Genomic DNA, 21,643 nt, shown 5'->3' with positions numbered 1-21,643 from the left:
CTGATCAAATTTTACTGAGATAAGACAGCAGTTGATTAATATTGCACACCTCAACCCTTGGTTAGATTTGTCTCTGTTCTAGCATCTCCCTTTTATTGAAATGTCATTTTGTATGTTCTTTGACTTAATAAAATGTATTTGCATTAATCCTAGTTCTTCTTTGTAGATTTTTCATTCTTTTAATACATCCTAGAACTGTGTTTGCCTTTTTTGCTGCTGCATCACTGCTGACTCATATGCAGTCTGTGATCTATTAGTATACCTGTCTTTTTCACACGTGCTGTTGCTTAGTTCTATTTCTCCCATTCTGTAAATGTAATTTTCGTTTTTCTTGCCCAGATGTAGAATCTTGTATTTCTCCCTATTAAATACCATTCTATTAGTCGCTGCCCATTAATCAAGCTTACTTTCTATCATAACACATCAGACTCTCGCCTACCATTGAAACCTTCAAAAAGAACCTGAAGACCTACCTCTTCCGACAAGCCTACAACCTGCAGTAACCACCGATCGACCAAACCGCTGCATGACCAGCTCTATCCTCACCTACTGTATTCTCACCCATCCCTTGTAGATTGTGAGCCTTCGCGGGCAAGGTCCTCTCTCCTCCTGTACCAGTTGTGACTTGTATTGTTTCAGATTATTGTACCTGTTTTTATTATGTATACCCCTCCTCACTTGTAAAGCGCCATGGAATAAATGGCGCTATGACAATAATCTAGATCTTTCTGAATCCTCTCTCTGTCTTTAGTGTTCGCTATCCCTACTAGCTTTGCATCGTCTACAAATTTGATCAGCTTACCTTCAGTTCCCTTATCTAGATCATTTATAAAAATGTTGCACAACACTGGGGTCTGGACAGAGCCTTGTGGTCCCCATCTGAAACCCTCTTCCAATTGGATATGCAACCATTTACGACCATCCTTTGGGTTCGATCACTGAGCCAGTTACGAGTCCACCTAACCGTAGCCTTGTTAAACCCATACTTGGTCATTTTTCCAATAAAGATAGTATGAGATACTTTATCATATGCTTTGCTGAAGTAAAGATATAGTATATCTACTGCAGTTCCCTGATCCACCCAGTCAGTGGTTCCATCATAGAATGAAATTAGATTAGTCTGGCATGACTTGTTTGTTACAAGCTCATAATGGCTCTGATTAATTACTGTATTCTTATCTGAGTACTTACTGTACATACATGCTGTTTAATAATGTGTTCACAGATCTTGCCTGGTGTTACAACCTCACATACTTACCTGCCTTCTTCTATCCCTCGGCGCTCCCGACTGTCCCACGCCGCTCTGCTTTTCCCTTCTCTGGGTAGTGGCGTTTAGTTCTTTTGCGCATGCGCAGTCGCGTTTCCTGCGCCGCACAGCCTCCTGGGAGGTCGCAACCTCCCCAACATGGCGGCGCCCATCTTGTATTTCTTCCCGTCATATTCCCAGGTAAGACGCCTTTGCTTTGTAGGTTTCTCTGTACTTCTCGTCAGCGTACCGATCTCCTAGGCTCCCCGGTCTCAGTACCTTTCTCTGCTCCTGTCTGCCCTGTGTCTCAGCTGGGCCTGCCCTGCGTTCCTACCTTGTCAGCCCAGTGTCTCCACCGTGCCTTCTCCATGTCCCAGTCTTGCCCACTGTGTCTTCGCTGTGTCTGCCCTCTTTTCCAGCCTTGTCTTACCCGTGACCCAATCATACCTGTCCTTTCCCAGTCTTACGCTAGTTTTCCGTTTCTCAGCCGCTCCTGTTTGTAGCCCAGTTCTCTAGTCCTTTCTCTTTGTTTCTTTTGCAGCTTCGTGGTGTTACGTGTCCCTCTTCTGAGTCTCCAGATACATATATTCTTCCGTTCCTGTTCCAGTTCCCTCCAGTCTATCTACTTTCCTCTTCTTTTGTTTTAGTAGCCGTCCCTTTGGCTGCAGCTGTTGTGTCTCCATCCCCCTTGGGCCTGCTCTTAACGCTCCCTGTATATAGGGGGTGGTTCCATCTGGTCCGCTCGTCTTTGGGGGCTCTAGAGACAAGACCCAGAGGGTCCACTCTCAGGTTCTTCTCCGAAACCTTACAGTAAGCAAAGGCCATGGACCCCGCTGGAGACTAACTCTTTTTGCGGGAGAACCAGACCCGTATCTGTTGTGAGCTGTGTTTCGGGGCTCCCTCTTGTGGTCACTAATGGTAGTGTATGAGTCATGTCTTTCTGCAGGCCTGGACTTCAGCTGTTCCATTAATCTGTGGGTGTTCCCTATTTAGTCCTCCTTAGGACTCAGTCTCTTGCCTGGTATCGATGTATTCAGTCCTATTTGGTCTCCTCCTGATTCCTTGCCATCTGTCTCATGCAAGAAAAGCTAAGTCCAGTTTGCATACTTTGGATCATTTGCATTATCAGTGTTTTTTGTTCAGCTTGCTCAAAATGTGATTTTCTAGCTCGCTGGAAGCTCTAGGGTGCTGATATTCTCCCCTCACACCGTCAGTCGGTGCGGGGGTTCTTGAATACTCAGCGTGGATGTTTTTGCAGGGTTTTCTGCTGACCGCATAGTTTACTTTCTATTTTCTGCCTTTCTAGATTAGTGGGCCTCACTTTGCTAAATCTAGTTCATCTCTACGTTTGTGTTTTCCTCTTGCCTCACCGTTATTATTTGTTGGGGGCTTTCTATATCTTTGGGGTTAATTTCTCTGGAGGCAAGTGAGGTCTTATTTTCCCTTTAGGGGTAGTCAGTTCTCCGGCTGGCTCGAGACGTCTAGAATCAACGTAGGCACGTTCACCAGCTACTTCTAGTTGTGTGTCAGGATCAGGTATGCGGTTAGCCCAGTTTCCACCTCCCTAGAGCAGTTCTATGTTTTTTGCACACTGAGCCAGAATACCAGAGATCCTCTACCACTAGGATCATAACACGTATCATGTCTTTCATGAAGGCTACGGACTCTCGTCTTTCCTCGCTCCAGTCTTCTGACCCTGGTAACGCCTCCCAATTAGCAGGCTTACAGCAAGAGTTTGCTTAGCAACATGATATCCAGGCTCATATTCTTAGCTACATGGCCTCGGTGGACGACGGGCTGCTTTCTTTGCAAACGGCCGCCTCTACCTCGGCCTCTGCTCCTCACCCACCTCCCCGCTTAGCTAAACCTCCACGGTACAATGGTGATCCCAAATTATGTTGGGGTTTTTTAAATCAATGTCACCTTCATTTTGAACTTCTGCCCCAGCAATACCCTACCGATCGGGCTAAAATAGCTTTTTTAATTTCCCATCTGGAGGGTGACGCCTTGGCATGGGTTAATCCCCTCTGGGAGCAAGACGATCCCATGGTCTCCCGATTCTCTAAAAATTCAGACACTTTTCGTCATGTTTTTGACGAACCCGGACGTCTGGCCTCTACTACTGAGGCTCTTTTTTATCTCCATCAAGGATCCTTAACTGTGGGCCAATACGCCATTCAGTTTCGTACTCCTCCGATTTAGGCTGGAATAATGAGGCATTGGTAGGAGCCTTCTGACGAGGTCTCTCCGGGCGTATAAAGGATGAGCTAGCTGGTCGGGACACTCCTATGGTTTTGGAGGATTTGATTTCCTTGGCTACCAGTATTTATCTTCGTTTCCAGGAGCATGCCTGGGAGCTGAGACTTCTTCGGCCTTCCCCTGCTACCCGCAAACCGTTCAGTCCGCAGCTCGGAACTTCCTCCATGGCGTCCGCACCAGAACCGATGCAAGTGGACCGTCTCAAAATGTCTGAACAACGACGTAAGGAGAAGCGTACTCAAGGGTTATGTTTCTACTGCGGGAGTGCCTCTCATCTGTTGCGGTCCTGTCCTGAATGTCCAGAAAACTTCTCCGCCTAGGTCAGGTAAGAGAGGCCTCCCTAGGTGTTTTTGACACCTCTCAACCTCTTACATTGTCTGTCTTATTGCACATTTCTGGTAAGGGCTTTTCTTTAGATGCTTATGTGGATTCGGGCGCTGCAGGGAATTTTATTAGACCTGAAGAGATCATAAAATTTTCTGTCCCTGTCAAAACCTTGGAGAGTCCTTTATTCCTTGCATCCGTGGATGGTAAACTGTTACAGCAGACCATTACGCAAGTTACACATGAGGTGGAGCTTCAAGTAGGGGCTTTGCATAGGGAGTAAATTGCATTTTATGTTTTAGCTGGTCACTCTCATCCTGTTTTTCTTGGTCTTCCCTGGTTACAGAATCACAAGCCCTTATTAGATTGGCATAATGGTAATATTTTGCACTGGGGAGAATTCTGTCGGGAACGTTGTCTGCTGCCGGTGCGTCCTGTGGGTGTCTCTTCTTCTTCCTTTTCTGCTTTACCCTGTGTCTACAGTGCTTTCTCGGATGTCTTTGACAAGAAGGAGGCTGAAGGTTTACCTCCACACCGACCCTATGAATGTCCCATTGACCTCGTGCCTGGGGCTATCCCTCCAAGAGGTAGAATCTATCCTCTCTCCCCTATTGAGACGCAAGCCATGTCGGAGTATATTCAAGAAAATCTTGCAAAGGGATTCATTCACAAATCCTCTTCTCCTGCCGGAGCAGGCTTCTTTTTCGTAAAGAAGAAAGATGGCTCACTTCGTCCCTGCATTAATTATAGAGGCCTAAACAACATTACGGTGAAGAACAAATACCCACTACCACTCATTCCTGAACTCTTCGATCGCCTCAGAGGAGCGTAAATTTTTACCAAACTGGATTTGCGTGGAGCGTACAATCTAGTTCGAATTCGTGCTGGAGACGAGTGGAAAACCGCCTTTAACACTCACGATGGTCACTATGAGTATTTGGTTATGCCATTCAGCCTCTGCAACGCACCTGCGGTATTCCAATAATTAGTTAACGATGTATTCCGAAATCTTCTACTCCAGTGTCGTGGTTTATCTAGACAACATTCTCATCTTCTCTCCGGACCTTTCTTCTCATAGACGAGATGTACATCGTGTTCTGCAACGATTAAGGGAGAATCATCTTTTTGCAAAGATTGAGAAATGCATCTTCGAGCAGTCCTCCCTGCCCTTCCTTGGATACATTGTCTCGGAGTCTGGTCTGGAGATGGATCCTGAGAAGGTTTCTGCTGTTCTTAACTGGCCTCGTCCTCTTGGAATAAAAGCAATCCAACGTTTTCTTGGCTTTGCCAATTACTATAGACAGTTCATTCCTCATTTCTCTTCGATTGCTAAGCCTATTTCAGCTCTTGTTCGCAAGGGAGCCAACTCCAATCTTTGGTCCTCTGAAGCTGAAGAAGCCTTCCAGACTCTAAAGCCGAGGTTCGCTGCAGCTCCTGTGCTTCATCGCCCAGATGCAAATAGACCATTTATCATCGAAGTCGACGCATCATCCTTCGGAGCCGGAGCAGTTCTCTTGCAAAGATCCTCTTCTGTCCATTTAGTTACCTGTGTTTTTTTCTCCAAAGTCTTCTCTTCCCCTGAACAGAACTATTCCATTGGAGATAAGGAAATATTGGCTATCAAGTTAGCTTTAGAGGAGTGGCGCTATCTTCTTGAAGGAGCCGTTCATCATTTACACAGACCACAAGAATCTGGCCTATGTTCAGTCAGCTCAGTGACTTAATTCACGACAAGCTAGATGGTCTTTATTCTTCGGACGGTTTCATTTTGAGCTTTATTTCCGATCCAGAAATAAGAACGTCAAGGCGGATGCTCTCTCTAGATCCTTTCAGCCTATGGACGTAGAGGACTCTCCGGCTCATATCATTGATCCTGCAAGAATAGTCACCCTTGCTCCTCTGAGGGTGGTCTCTCCGCCTCCTGGCAAGACTTTGGTGTTGAATCAAGACAAAGTGAGAGTTTTACGTTGGGGACACTCCTCCAAGATCGCAGGACATGTTGGAGTCAAGAAGATACTCTCCCTTATCTCCTGGCATTATTGGTAGCCGTCCCTCCGTCAAGACGTCTCTGGAATTCATAGCTTCTTGTCCTTCTTGTGCCAAGAACAAAGTTCCCAGACAGCTTCCGTCGGGACTCCTGCATCCTTTGCCAGTGCCTTCCGTCCCTTGGAGCCATATCGCCATGGACTTCGTCACCGATTTGCCCCATTCCTTGAATTGCTCTGTCATCGTGGTTATTGTAGATTGGTTTTCCAAAATGGCTCACTTTGTTGCTTTGCCTGGTCTGCCTTCCGCCCTCAAGTTGGCAAAAATCTTTTTACATCAAGTCTTCCGTCTTCATGGTTTCCCGCAGCATATTGTCTCTGACCGTGGAGTTCAATTTACCTCTCGTTTTTGGAGAGCTCTTTGCGGACGAATGAAGATTAACCTGGATTTTTCTTCCGCGTATTATCCACAATCCAACGGCAAAGTGGAGCGAGTTAATCAAGTTCTAACTATATACCTGCAACATTTTTCCAATGCTCATCAGGATGACTGGGTTTCTCTTCTCCCTTGGGCTGAGTTTACTTATAACAATCTTCCCAGAGAATCTTCTTCCAAATCTCCCTTCTTTGTGGTCTTTGATCAACATCCGGGCATTCCTCTTCCTGTTTCTCTCACCTCGGGGGTACTGGTGGCAGATTTCTTGTCCCAGGAGTTCTCTAAAATTTGGAGTGAGACCAAAGAGGCTCTCGAAAGTGCTAGCTATACTGTAGAATGAAGAGGTTTGCCGACAAAAAGCGTTTGGATGCTCCTCCATATATTCCCGGTGATAGAACTTGGCTATCTTCTCACTATATTAAGCTTAAGAAGTTCGTTTCCACCCATCTCTCCCTCACTCTCCACAACTCAGTACTTCTGATGGTATTTTTAATGTTAAAGATATCCTTGCCAAAAAAGTTGTTAGGGGGAGGACCTATTTTTTGATTGATTGGGAGGGATTTGGTCCTGAGGAGAGATCTTGGGAGCCCCGTGAGAACATCAATGCTCCTCTTATCATGAAGAGATTTCTCTCCAGCCTTAAAAAGAGGGGGAGTAAGGAGGGGGGTACTGTTACGACCGCACATACCTGCCTTCTTCTATCCCTCGGCGCTCCCGACTCTGTCCCACGCCGCTCTGCTTCTCCCCTCTCTGGGTCGCGGCATTTAGTTCTTCCGCGCATGCGCAGTCACGTTTCCTGCGCCGCACAGCCTCCTGGGAGGTCGCAACCCGATGGCTCCGCCCCAACATGGCGGCGCCCATTGGGTATTTCTTCCCGGCGTCTTCCCAGGTAAAACGCCTTTGCTTTGTAGGTTTCTCTGTACTTCTCGTCAGCGTACCTATGTCCTAGGCTCCCCGGTCTCAGTACCTTTCTCTGCTCCTGTCTGCCCTGTGTCTCCGCCGTGCCTGCCCTGCGTTCCTGCCTTGTCAGCCCAGTGTCTCCGCCGTGCCTTCTCCATGTTCCAGTCTTGCCCACTCTGTGTCTACGCTGTGTCTGCCCTCTTTCCCAGCCTTGTCTTACCCGTGACCCAATCATACCTGTCCTTTCCCAGTCCTACGCTAGTTTTCCGTTTCTCAGCCCCTCCTGTTTGTAGCCCAGTTCTCTAGTCCTTTCTCTTTGTTTCTTTTGCAGCTTTGTGGTGTTAAGTGTCCCTCTCCTGAGTCTCCAGATACATGTATTCTTCCGTTCCTGTTCCCTCCAGTCTATCTACTTTCCTCTTCTTTTGTTTTAGTAGCTGTCCCTTTGGCTGCAGCTGTTGCGTCTCCATCCCCCTTGGGCCTGCTCCTAACGCTCCCTGTATAGGGGGTGGTTCCATCTGGTCCACTCATCCTCGGGGGCTCTAGAGTCACGACCCAGAGGGTCCACTCTTGGGTTCTCCTCCAAATCCTTACAACTGGTATAGAAGTAAGGCTCACTGGCCTGTAATTTTCTGGCTCTGTCTTCTTACCTTTTTTGAAGAAAGGGACAACATTTGCCCTCTCCAATCTTCTGCTGTTCTAAAGGGTTTTTCAGAGATTCTAGCAAGTGGTTCTGCAATTTCCTCTTCTAACTGTTTCAGTACCCTAGGATGCAATTCATCTGGACCAAGAGATGTAAATTCATGTAAATTAGCTAAGAGTTCCCTCACCAAAACTCTGTTTATGGATAATGTGGATTATTTTATTCCTTTGATGGCACCGTGAAGATCAGTTGATGTTACAATTGCTTTCTTAGAGAACACAAATGCAAAATAGGAATTTAAAAGTTCGGCTTCTCAACATCATTTGTGACCACTTCACCCTTTTCATTCTGTAAAAATCCTATAGCATCTTTTACTTTTCTTTTGACATAGCCCCCAAATCCTTTTTTATTGCTTTTGATCTCCCTTACAAGCCTCACTTCATTACTGGCTTTAGCTCTTCTAAGGGTATGTTGCCACATGCCGAATTACATCTGGATTAGCTGCGGATTGGACGCTGCATACAACCACAGCGTTCAATCCGCAGCGTCCAGATGTTACAGCATAGTGGAGGGGATTTTATGAAATCCCATCTCCACTATGCGTGCGAGCACGCATCTGGCAGCCCTGCGTTTCCAGACATGCGGCGCGTCATTTTAGAACGCAGCCTGTCTGTTTACTTTGCTGCGACGCTATGTCGCCGCAAGGTAAATAACAGGGTCCTATGTATGGGGTGCGGAGATTCCAGATGTGTGCAATGAACACATCCGGAATCACCGCGCGTACAGAAGGTGGCGGAGCTTTGGGTGGAGCAGGTTTTCTGCTCCGTCCAAAGTGTCGTCATTACGGACTGTGGACACGCACCCTAACTCTTGCCCTGCATACAGCATTATATTCTTCTTTAGATATGCCACCTCTTTCCATTTGATATATATTTATTTTTCCTTTTTAACAAGTGATAAGTTCTGTGTTCATCCATCCTGGTCTCTTTAAATGCTTCCAATTCTTCCTTCTTTTCGGCACTGTTACTGATTGTGCAGTGAGAATTTCAGTTAGTAAAATCTCTCGTCCTTCTTGGACATTTCTGTCCTTTAGGACATCTGGCCGTTTGGACCTTTCCTACCCTCTTTCTGAGTCCAATAAAATCTTCCTTTCTGAAGTCCATCCTTAAGAGTCCTCACTGGCCTTCCTCCTCTTGCAATCCAAAATTCGAGGATAGCATGATCGCTGCCTCCTAAATTCCCAGCCACCTTTACTTCCTCAATCATAGAAGATGGCAGATCCTCTTGTTCTCTCTTCTACCTTTTGAAAGATAAAGTCAGCGAGAGAAGATAAGAATTTTCTGGACCCATCACTTTTACCTCAATTCTCAAAAAATATCTGGATAGTTAAAATCTCCCATGATCACTATGTTGTACTTTTTTGAGAACAGAGGTATCTGATGTATATGTAAAGAGAGTTCATAAATATCTCTAGTCTGTCCAGTTGTCCTATGGTAAACACCTACAATAGTGTCCTGGATCGATAAGTCACAACAAGTGATAGAAGTTTCTTCACAACTTCATGTACATAAAGTTCTTACTGATGGAAGCAGAACTGCAGAAGGCTCTGGGGACAAGGAAGCATCACACACAGTAAAGGACATGTTGCGTGCGTCCAGTTTAGGAGAATGACTGCTATTCATAAAGCGTATGACAGCTGAAGAACTCATGTACAATTCCAAGGAGATGAATTGGTACATCCTGGGCGGACGGCGGCAGAGTCCAGGAACGTTCGGCAAAGCGGAGGGGGCGCAGGAGTGCTCAGCAGAGGGGGCAGGCTTTGAGCAGTACCATAAATTTACGGTGGGCGGTCATATGGGGTTGGGGCCTGGACTCCAGTGCTGAGCGCTGCCTTGGACCTGCGACATCGAGACTTGATCCTCGCTCCTCCGGTGACTGGTGATCTGCGTGTTACTGGGTAACGTCCTTATTCTCTGTACATGTCTCCAACTACAGCGCTGCAGAATATGTCAGCGCTATAGAAATAACATTTTTATAATTGATTGTCTGCGGTGTGGACGATGCCATCTCCATGTAACCCGCCCGACGGCCTTATCTTCTAGATGCCGTGATCAATAGCGATGGCGCCATTTCGGACGATGTGAGGCAGTGGCCGCCCTCTCTTGCCCCATCTGCTTCCCCACAAAGTGGTTATGGGACCCAATGGTAGTAATGGCATGTAACACAATGACCTGCGGGTCTGCCAGCTACGGTGGCTTGTGAGGCCCAACCAAAAGCGGGATATAACCGGCGTTCTGCCAGCGTCGCACTCGCAGGTGTAAAGAAAGCAAAACATAAAACCAAATAAATCTGGTATCCCTGTAATCGGACCGACCCGAAGAAGAAAGTCTTCTAATCACTTATCACCCACAGTGAACAGAGAACATGATTCCTGAACTGCTGCTTTTGGAGTTTTCTGCCTCCTAGAAATCGATTTAAAAAATATTTTGTCCCCAAAATTGTATCAATAAAAACTTCAACTTATCGCGCAAAGTACAAACCCAAGACTCGGCCAAATGTAACAATGTAAAGCTCTGAACATATGGAGATGCAAAAATAGATGTGGTTTTAGTGAGTAAAAGTAGCAGAGCCCGCATGGGTTTTCCAGAGCCCTTGTGTGGCCAGCAATGTGGACGCCCCTCTGCATTCCCGCTAACAGAGAACAGACCTGAGCGAGGGCTTCTGCCCGTCAGTAGAGTAGGTTTTATTGGGGGCGGTTTGGGTACAGAACGTTTAGGATCACATTTATCCTGCACTCTACGCTGAGCACTCACCTCGGGGTTTACATCTAAACCTCTGATGTAGTCATTCACTTGAGTTACTCTGGACTCCGTCTGGCCGCTGTTGCTGCTTTACAGAGATGTACTTCTGCACAGAACTGTCGTTAAGTACAATTTTGTGTTTTAAAATACAGACACAGCCAGATCTAAGTGCAAAACAGCACCATCTGCCTCATTACAGGGAGTCTTCCTTCAGCAGTATTGTCAAAATCACGGTAGACGGAAGCCCTGGTGTAAGGGCTCAGAGCAGAGTGCAGGATAATGTGCACCGAGCCTTACTGCCGTCTGCGGGAGCCAAGTGAAAGCCGGAGGAAGAACATTCATTTCCACCAGTAGTCCGCCGCGTGGCTCCAGTCACCGGCCACTACCGAGTCAGCGGCCACTGTAACCGCCCCATCACTGACTGATGGCTGGCTATGCACTGATGCTCTGCAGAGCCGGCTGTCAGTGCTGGTATACACTGACCGCTGACTGAAGCCGCGCCGGCAGCTCCTAAAAGACTGCCGGGAAGAGGAACGTTCACGTCCTCCAGCAGTCGGCACTATTAACCCCGTATCTGCAGGTTAACAGCTCATCGCATTACAGGTCCCTCCCACAAACGCTCTGGATGTGGCTGGGAACACTTGGAGGGCTGCAGTTTTTACTGTTAGGCTTCTTTTACACTTGCTGTGACTTTGTGGCCCCAATACATTTCTATGGGGCCGTAAAAAAGGGGCTGCAATAATTCCACGGAGAGACATGCGCCGTATTTACGGCCGTGAAAAAAGATCGAGCTTGCTTACGGACACAGCCCCCATTGTAAATCAATGGGGCCGCAAAAACAACGGAAGGTAGTTATTAATTTTATCAGGAGGAAAACTGAGTAAATAATATACCAAAGTTCAAATCTAACAATTGTCTTTATTAAATAACAAATTTTATGACATAGTCAATAAATACATAGGTCTAAAATTACAATTGTGTGAATCACACCAAAGTGTTAAAATTGACACACGGAGGAACGTATCAGACCGGGATAAATCAGCATTTCAGGGGGTGATTCTAATGTTTAATACTAGATGGCAACGTGTCCATATGAACAAGGTATGTCTCCAACTACAATTGCAGCAGTTGCATTCCCTACTACTTGTAAGGCGGTACTCATACCATATGTTGAAGATAACCTAGCTGTTCCCCTAAATGCATGAATTATCAACAATATTTACCCATAGTAAGGTCCCAGGTCCGGCTCCTGACATGTGTCGTGAACCCCGATCGAGCTTGCTTACGGACACAGCCCCCATTGTAAATCAATGGGGCCGCAAAAACAACGGAAGGTAGTTATTGCGGTGCGCCGTCACTTCCGGCTTTGCGGACCGCTGTTTTTTCCCCCAATACTTTTGCTATAGTATTGGGAACCTGGAAAACAGCGATCCGAAAGCTTTTTGCGGTCCATTATTGCGGCAGACCTTGAAAATTGCAGCAATACGGCAAGTGTAAAAGAAGCCACAGTGCGGTATTCTGGCCTACAAGCTCCTCAGCGCCACTTCTTAAGTAAAGTGGTCTCTAAAAATACAGATTTTCCAATTTATTAAAAAATGAGAACTTGTTGCTAAAATTTTTAACCCTTTTAACATCCCAGCAAGAAAAAAGTATTTTGTAACACGCTGTGGATGGGAAGCGGCCGTCTGGGGGTGATGCTGCCGTCTGGGGGTGATGCTGCCGTCTGGGGGTGATGCGGCCGTCTGGGGGTGATGCGGCCGTCTGGGGGTGATGCGGCCGTCTGGGGGTGATGCTGCCGTCTGGGGGTGATGCTGCCGTCTAGGGGTGATGCTGCCGTCTGGGGGTGATGCGGCCGTCTGGAGGTGACGCTGCCGTCTGGGGGTGATGCTGCCGTCTGGGGGTGATGCGGCCGTCTGGGGGTGATGCGGCCGTCTGGGGGTGATGCGGCCGTCTGGGGGTGATGCGGCCGTCTGGGGGTGATGCGGCCGTCTGGGGGTGATGCTGCCGTCTGAGGGTGATGCGGCCGTCTGAGGGTGATGCTGCCGTCTGAGGGTGATGCTGCCGTCTGGGGGTGATGCTGCCGTCTGGGGGTGATGCTGCCGTCTGGGGGTGATGCTGCAGTCTGGGGGTGATGCTGCCGTCTGAGGGTGATGTGGCCGTCTGGGGGTGATGCGGCCGTCTGGGGGTGATGCTGCCGTCTGGGGGTGATGCTGCCGTCTGGGGGTGATGCTGCCGTCTGGGGATGATGCTGCCATCTGGGGGTGATGCTGCCGTCTGGGGGGTGATACGGCCGTCTGGGGGTGATGCTGCCGTCTGGGGGTGACGCGGCCGTCTGGGAGTGACGCTGCCGTCTGGGGGTGATGCTGCCGTCTGGGGGGTGATGACGCGGCCGTCTGGGAGTGACGCTGCCGTCTGGGGGTGATGCTGCCGTCTGGGGGGTGATACGGCCGTCTGGGGGTGATGCTGCCGTCTGGGGGTGATGCTGCCGTCTGGGGGTGATGCGGCCGTCTGGGGGTGATGCGGCCGTCTGGGGGTGATGCTGCCGTCTGGGGGTGATGCTGCCGTCTGGGGGTGATGCTGCCGTCTGGGGGTGATGCTGCCGTCTGGGGGTGATGCGGCCGTCTGGGGGTGATGCTGCCGTCTGGGGGTGATGCTGCCGTCTGGGGGTGATGCTGCCGTCTGGGGGTGATGCTGCCGATTGACTCTTCTGGGAGGTCTGAACTTCTGTTTTATGGGCATCAAAATTTAACCCCTTAGTGACGGCGCCAGATTTTTGAAATCTGATCGGTGTCACTTTATGTGGTAATAACTCTGGAACGCTTCAACATATCCTAGTGATTTTTAGACTGTTTTTTCGTGACACATTATACTTTATGATAATGATCAATTTCTGTCTACATGTTTTGTGTTTATTTATAAAAAATATCCGAAATTTGAGAAAAATGTTTAAAAATTAGCAATTTTCAAACTTTGAATGATTATCCCTTTAATCCAGATGGTCATACCACAGCAAACCATTAATAAATAACATTTCCCACATGTCGGCTTTACATCAGCACCGTTTGTAAAATCTTATTTTATTTTCTTAGCATTCTATGAGGGTTAAAAATGTAGCTGTAATTTTTCATTTTTTCAAGGAAATTTACAAACTGTATTTTTTTAGGGACTTATCCATGTTTGAATCGCCTGTAGGGGTCCTATATATTGGGAAACCCCCAAACGTGATACCATTTTAAAAACAGCACCCCCTGACCTATTGAAAACGGCTGTCAGGTCGTTTATTAACCCTTCAGGTGCTTTACAGGAATTAATGCAAAGTGACATGACAAATGACTGTGTATTTTTACCACCTAAATGTCGGTAACTTCTGAACAGATTACTACAGCCGTCAGACTCTAAGGCCGCTATTTGGTCATGATCATTGCCAATCGCAAACATCAGGACCACAAAATCATGATCGGAGGGCACCAACTGGGATAAAGAGGGAGAAGACCCCACACTCTGTTACCCATTTATATGATGTAGTCACTATTGACAGCAGCATCTAAGGGGTTAAACAGAGTTGGACGGTGCAAACACTGATCGTGGCTGATGCAGCAAGTTGTCAGCTATAGTGGACAGCCGACAGCTGCAGGATTGTCACCTGTATGGGGAGGCTGTTCTCTCATATCTCAGGTCAGTTAAAAGACGTATTGGCGGTCATTTATTACTATTTATTTCTATACCGCCATTGATTCCATGGTGCTGTACATGAGAAGGGGTTACATACAAATTACAGATATCGTTACAGTAAACTAACAATTACAGACTGATACAGAGGGGCGAGGACCCTGCCCTTGCCGGCTTACATTCTACAGGATGGTGGGGAAGGAGACAGTAGGTCGGGGGTTACAGGAGCTTCGGTGTTGGTGAGGCGGTAGCTCCGGTAGTGGTGAGGCGGTAGCTCCGGTAGTGGTGAGGCGGTAGCTCCGGTAGTGGTGAGGCGGTAGCTCCGGTAGTGGTGAGGCGGTAGCTCCGGTAGTGGTGAGGCGGTAGCTCCGGTAGTGGTGAGGCGGTAGCTCCGGTAGTGGTGAGGCCGTAGCTCCGGTAGTGGTGAGGCGGTAGCTCCGGTAGTGGTGAGGCGGTAGCTCCGGTAGTGGTGGGGAGGCAGCGGGGTCAGTGCAGGCTGTAGCCTTTCCTGAAGAGGTGGGTTTTCAGGTTCCGTCTGAAGGATCCGAATGTGGTTGATAGTCGGACGTGTTGGAGAAAAGAATTCCAGAGGATGGGGGATATTCAGGAGAAGTCTTGGAGGCGGTTGGGTGTGGAGCGAATAAGTGTGGAGGAGAGAAGGAGGTCTTGGGAGGACTGGAGATTACGTGAGAGAAGATATCGGGAGATTAGGTCAGAGATATAGGGAGGAGACAGGTTATGGATGGCTTTGTAGGTCAGTGTTAGTAATTTGAACTGGATACACTGAGGGAAATGTTTGAAAATGGCAAATTTTTCTACATTTTTGTAAATATCCTATGTGATGTATATACAGCAGCCTCGGCGTCTCCTATGTGATGTATATACAGCAGTCTCGGCGTCTCCTATGTGATGTATACACAGCAGCCTCGGCATCTCCCACTATGTATATACAGCAGCCTCGGAGTCTCCTACGATGTATACACAGCAGTCTCGGCGTCTCCTGTGATGTACATGCAGCAGTCTCGGTGTCTCCTATGTGATATATACACAGCAGTCTCGGCGTCTACTACGATGTATACACAGCAGTCTCGGCGTCTATTACGATGTATATACAGCAGTCTCGGCGCCTCCTACGATGTATATACAGCAGTCTCGGCGTATCCTACGATGTAAACACAACAGTCTTGACGTCTCCTATGTGATGTATACACAGCAGTCTTGGTGTCTCCCACAATGTATATACAGCAGTCTCGGCATCTCCCACGGTGTATACACAGCTGTCTCGGCATCTCCCATGATGTATACACAGCAGTCTCGACGTCTCCCACAATGTATACACAGCAGTCTCGGTGTGTCCCACGATGTATATACAGCAGTCTCGGCGCCTCCGATGTATATACAGCAGTCTCGGCATCTCCCACGGTGTATACACAGCTGTCTCGGCGTCTCCCATGATGTATACACTCCCCCGGAAGAAGGCTCACGCGGCCGAAACGCGCGTAGGGGACGTGGCACCATCAGACTTGAGGTAATGCAGCATGATAGCTTTCAGTATTCACTACTATGCCATATTAGAGATTTAACATTATGGGTACTATGTTAACATGCCACTGGGCGTAACAAGTTGATCCTCTATGGGAGATTTATATATATGGCAGCAGGGATAATTGACTTTAACACGTGCCTCAGGTCTATGGTGTCATCTGCATTGGTATACGTCACCATCATTGTTGTCTTTTGTTATTCTGGTTCTTAATAAAGTTTGGTATTTTTTGTACTTTGAGGTCTGATTTGTACATATTATTTATGGGTTTATATATTTCTTTGTACGGGACCGTTATGGCTTTAACATCTCCTAACGGGCACAGGGGTTAACTTTCCATTCAACCTGTGTTTTTGTTTGTCTGATTGGTGTAATCATGATGTATACACAGCAGTCTCGGTGTCTCCCACGATGTATATACAGCAGTCTCGGTGTCTCCCACGATGTATATACAGCAGTCTCGGCACCTCCGATGTATATACAGCAGTCTCGGCGTGTCCCACGATGTATATACAGCAGTCTCGGCACCTCCGATGTATATACAGCAGTCTCGGTGTCTCCCACGATGTATACACAGCAGTCTCGGCGTGTCCCACGATGTATATACAGCAGTCTCGGCACCTCTGATGTATATACAGCAGTCTCGGTGTCTCCCACGATGTATACACAGCAGTCTCGGCGTGTCCCACGATGTATATACAGCAGTCTCGGCACCTCCGATGTATATACAGCAGTCTCGGCACCTCCGATGTATATACAGCAGTCTCGGCGTCTCCTACGATGTATACAGAGGAGTTTCGGTGTCTCCTATGTGATGTACATATAGGTAAACTGACTGAACAGCAATCTAGTCTGAACAGGTGCATAACCAAAAAAGACTTACATAGCAAATAGATCAATGGCTGCACTCAACTGTACTAAATAGCATAATGGACCCATCCGATCTGAGATTATCTTGACGTTTGGTGGATGGGCTCACATTTTTTGGCCAAATCTTGTGCTAAGCATCTCATGTGTTTTTTCATAGATTTCATAAGCCGTTAAGCTATTCACATTTCATGTATCGCACATTTCCTTGCTTTAGTACAGTTGAGTGCAGCCATTGATCTATTTCCTATGTGATGTATACACAGCAGTCTCTGCGTCTCCTACAATGTAAACAGAGCAGTCTCGACTTCTCCTATGTGATGTATACAGAGCAGTCTCGGCATCTCCCATGATGTATACACAGCAGTGTCGGCGTCTCCTATGTGATGTATACAGAGCAGTCTTGGCATCTCCCATGATGTATATACAGCAGTCTCTGTGTCTCCCACGATATATGCACAGCAGCCTCGACGTCTCCTACGATGTACACACAGCAGTCTCGGCGTCTCCTATGTGATGTATACACAGCAGTCTCGACATCTCCTATGTGATGTACACACAGCAGTCTCGACATCTCCTACGATGTATACACAGCAGTCTCGATGTCTCCTATGTGATGTACACACAGCAGTCTTGGTGTCTCCTATGTGATGTATACACAGCAGTCTCGGCGTCTCCTATGTGATGTACACACAGCAGTCTTGGTGTCTCCTATGTGATGTATACACAGCAGTCTCGATGTCTCCTATGTGATGTACACACAGCAGTCTCGGCGTCTCCTATGTGATGTATACACAGCAGTCTCGGCACCTCCTATGTGATGTACACACAGCAGTCTCGGCACCTCCTATGTGATGTACACACAGCAGTCTCGGCACCTCCTATGTGATGTACACACAGCAGTCTCGGCACCTCCTATGTGATGTACACACAGCAGTCTCGGCACCTCCTATGTGATGTACACACAGCAGTCTCGACATCTATGGATGTACACACAGCAGTCTCGGCACCTCCTATGTGACGTACACACAGCAGTCTTGGCGTCTCCTATGTGATGTGTCTGAAGAGATTTCTAATGGACCCTCTCAGACCAGGAATTCTCAGTGGACGGTGCTGCCCAATCGAGGATGTGATAAATGAAGCGAGCCTGCACTGCTGAGAAGGGGCGAATACAACAGCTGCAGAGGACGGAGCAGCCTGCTACAATGTCTAACTGCTGAAATCTGCTACTTCTGGAACCCCTCCTATCCCCCCCGGCCCCTCCTATCCCCGGCCCCTCTTACCCCCGGGCCCCTCTTACTCCCCCCGGCCCCTCTTACTCCCCCGGGCCCCTCACCTCTCCCCTCTGGCTCCGGCCCCTCATTCCCCCCTCCCCCGCACGCCCCATCACTTACACATCGCTCATCTCTACCTGTATAAGGCATGGGGCAGCCATCGTCATCATCGGAGCCGGGCGGGTCCCACACGTGTGCGCCGGGCAGCCGCTCACTCATGGCCTCTTCCTAGGACTGGAGACGAGGCTGTCAGCAAAGAAGAAGAGTCAGTACAAGAGACCACCCAGGGAGCAAGACCCCGGCACACACGGGGTTAACCCTCCGCCCCTCCTCCGGCACACACGGGGTTAACCCTCCGCCCCTCCTCCGGCACACACGGGGTTAACCCTCCGCCCCTCCTCCGGCACACACGGGGTTAACCCTCCGCCCCTCCTCCGGCACACACGGGGTTAACCCTCCGCCCCTCCTCCTCCCCGGCACACACGGGGTTAACCCTCCGCCCCTCCTCCGGCACACACGGGGTTAACCCTCCGCTCCTCCTCCCCGGCACACACGGGGTTAACCCTCCGCTCCTCCTCCCCGGCACACACGGGGTTAACCCTCCGCTCCTCCTCCCCGGCACACACGGGGTTAACCCTCCGCCCCTCCTCCTCCCCGGCACACACGGGGTTAACCCTCCGCCCCTCCTCCTCCCCGGCACACACGGGGTTAACCCTCCGCCCCTCCTCCTCCCCGGCACACACGGGGTTAACCCTCCGCCCCTCCTCCTCCCCGGCACACACGGGGTTAACCCTCCGCCCCTCCTCCTCCCCGGCACACACGGGGTTAACCCTCCGCCCCTCCTCCTCCCCGGCACACACGGGGTTAACTCTCCGCCCTCCCCGGCACACACGGGGTTAACCCTCCGCCCCCTCCTCCGGCACACACGGGGTTAACCCTCCGCCCCTCCCCCCGGCACACACGGGGTTAACCCTCCGCCGCCCTCCTCCCCGGCACACACGGGGTTAACCCTCCGCCCCTCCCTCCGGCACACGCGGGGTCTCCCGGCCTCCCCGCACGGGCTCCTGTCGCTGCCGCACGTTTCCTTTTTACCTTTCTTATTACCTTGATGGGATTTGCACAGGGAGGCTCCATTCATCGGAAGTGCCGCGTGGCTCCGCCTCTTCCGGTGCGGTGTCTCCACCCACTTACTTTCCCTGACACCGCCTCTGAGCTCGCGTTGCATGTTGGGATTTGTAGTTTTACGGAAATCAATACTTCTATAGCGCAAGTGACTTCCAACACTTCTCCCGGCGACCCTTGCGGTTACCACCTGTCAGAGCTCTCCGCGCCAGGCTTTCTGGGTGGTGTAGTCCGGATAGTTGGGTAGTCCTTAACCTCAGGAGCAGAAAGGACTACAAATCCCAGGACGCAGCGTGACTCCCTGTGTCCTGTGCGGAGACTCAGCTGAGCTGTAAACCTGGAGTGTGTGAGAGGCGAGAGGGGCCCCTGGAGGCGCGGGAGGGCCCCGGACTGACAGGAGCGGCACCGTGCGGGCCCGGCGGGACAGAGCGGAGCAGGTGAGACCGCAGGGGCGGAGAGCAGGCCGGGGCCTCCGTGTACACCGCATACAGCCGGCAATAGTGAGGAGACCGCTGCCCGGGGCTGGAGCCGTCCGCCTGTCTCCATGTCTGGCCTCATCCGCCCGCATTATTATTACTATAGCGCATTTACTGCATGTGAGGAGGGGGTGTACATAATAACAACACGTGCAGGGGAGAGAGGACCCGCCCCCGAGGGCTCACAGTGTACAGGAGAGAGAACCCGCCCCCGAGGGCTCACAGTGTACAGGAGAGAGAACCCGCCCCCGAGGGCTCACAGTGTACAGGAGGAGAGAGAACCCGTCCCCGAGGGCTCACAGTCTACAGGAGGAGAGAGAACCCTGCCCCCGAGGGCTCACAGTGTACAGGAGGAGAGAGGACCCTGCCCCCGAGGGCTCACAGTCTACAGGAGGAGAGAGGACCCTGCCCCCGAGGGCTCACAGTGTACAGGAGAGAGAACCCGCCCCCGAGGGCTCACAGTGTACAGGAGAGAGAACCCGCCCCCGAGGGCTCACAGTGTACAGGAGGAGAGAGAACCCGTCCCCGAGGGCTCACAGTCTACAGGAGGAGAGAGAACCCTGCCCCCGAGGGCTCACAGTGTACAGGAGGAGAGAGGACCCTGCCCCCGAGGGCTCACAGTCTACAGGAGGAGAGAGGACCCTGCCCCCGAGGGCTCACAGTGTACAGGAGGAGAGAGAACCCGTCCCCGAGGGCTCACAGTCTACAGGAGGAGAGAGGACCCTGCCCCCGAGAGCTCACAGTGTACAGGAGGAGAGAGGACCCTGCCCCCGAGGGCTCAAAGTGTACAGGAGAGAGAACCCTGCCCCCGAGGGCTCACAGTGTACAGGAGAGAGAACCCGCCCCCGAGGGCTCACAGTGTACAGGAGGAGATGGGACCCTGCCCCCGAGGGCTCACAGTGTACAGGAGGAGAGAGGACCCTGCCCCCGAGGGCTCACAGTGTACAGGAGGAGAGAGGACCCTGCCCCCGAGGGCTCACAGTGTACAGGAGGAGAGAGGACCCTGCCCCCGAGGGCTCACAGTGTACAGGAGGAGAGAGGACCCGCCCCCGAGGGCTCACAGTCTACAGGAGGAGAGAGGACCCTGCCCCCGAGGGCTCACAGTGTACAGGAGAGAGGACCCGCCCCCGAGGACTCACAGTGTACAGGAGGAGAGAGGACCCTGCCCCCGAGGGCTCACAGTGTACAGGAGGAGAGAGGACCCTGCCCCCGAGGGCTCACAGTGTACAGGAGGAGAGAGGACCCTGCCCCCGAGGGCTCACAGTGTACAGGAGGAGAGAGGACCCGCCCCCGAGGGCTCACAGTCTACAGGAGGAGAGAGGACCCTGCCCCCGAGGGCTCACAGTGTACAGGAGGAGAGAGGACCCTGCCCCCGAGGGCTCACAGTGTACAGGAGGAGATGGGACCCTGCCCCCGAGGGCTCACAGTGTACAGGAGGAGATGGGACCCTGCCCCCGAGGGCTCACAGTGTACAGGAGGAGAGAGGACCCTGCCCCCGAGGGCTCACAGTGTACAGGAGGAGAGAGGACCCTGCCCCCGAGGGCTCACAGTGTACAGGAGGAGAGAGGACCCGCCCCCGAGGGCTCACAGTCTACAGGAGGAGAGAGGACCCTGCCCCCGAGAGCTCACAGTGTACAGGAGGAGAGAGGACCCTGCCCCCGAGGGCTCAAAGTGTACAGGAGAGAGAACCCTGCCCCCGAGGGCTCACAGTGTACAGGAGAGAGAACCCGCCCCCGAGGGCTCACAGTGTACAGGAGGAGATGGGACCCTGCCCCCGAGGGCTCACAGTGTACAGGAGGAGAGAGGACCCTGCCCCCGAGGGCTCACAGTGTACAGGAGGAGAGAGGACCCTGCCCCCGAGAGCTCACAGTGTACAGGAGGAGAGAGGACCCTGCCCCCGAGGGCTCACAGTGTACAGGAGGAGAGAGGACCCGCCCCCGAGGGCTCACAGTCTACAGGAGGAGAGAGGACACTGCCCCCGAGGGCTCACAGTGTACAGGAGGAGAGAGGACCCTGCCCCCGAGGGCTCACAGTGTACAGGAGGAGAGAGGACCCGCCCCGAGGGCTCACAGTGTACAGGAGGAGATGGGACCCTGCCCCC

General features: G+C 50.8%; 2 protein-coding genes across 6 annotated transcripts in view; one reads left to right on the top strand and one right to left on the bottom strand.

Annotated features, from left to right (window-relative positions):
* The window catches only part of LOC143781262 (uncharacterized), a 44,566-nt gene extending 25,403 nt beyond the window's left edge, over positions 1 to 19,163 (bottom strand). The window contains exons 1-2 of one of the 4 annotated variants that reach the window (XM_077267760.1): positions 19,049 to 19,163; positions 18,082 to 18,190 (exon numbers count right to left, since the gene is read on the bottom strand). In XM_077267760.1, coding sequence (XP_077123875.1) covers positions 18,082 to 18,163 — 82 coding nt within the window. In that variant the 5' untranslated portion in view covers positions 18,164 to 18,190; positions 19,049 to 19,163. Of the gene's footprint in view, positions 1 to 18,064; positions 18,191 to 19,036 lie in introns of all 4 variants that reach the window. The other 3 variants (XM_077267761.1, XM_077267763.1, XM_077267762.1) reach the window with 3 other exon arrangements.
* Positions 19,164 to 19,357: 194 nt separating this feature from the next.
* LOC143781257 (uncharacterized) overlaps positions 19,358 to 21,643 on the top strand; it is a 28,353-nt gene continuing 26,067 nt past the window's right edge. For both annotated transcript variants that reach the window (XM_077267753.1, XM_077267751.1), the window contains exon 1: positions 19,358 to 19,503. The gene's annotated coding sequence lies outside the window, so the exon portion shown is untranslated. The remainder of the gene's footprint in view (positions 19,504 to 21,643) is intronic.

This window comes from Ranitomeya variabilis, chromosome 6, assembly GCF_051348905.1.
Source record: "Ranitomeya variabilis isolate aRanVar5 chromosome 6, aRanVar5.hap1, whole genome shotgun sequence".
In the NCBI taxonomy this organism is placed as follows: Eukaryota; Metazoa; Chordata; class Amphibia; order Anura; family Dendrobatidae; genus Ranitomeya; species Ranitomeya variabilis.
This window is presented reverse-complemented; position numbering and strand designations above follow the sequence as displayed.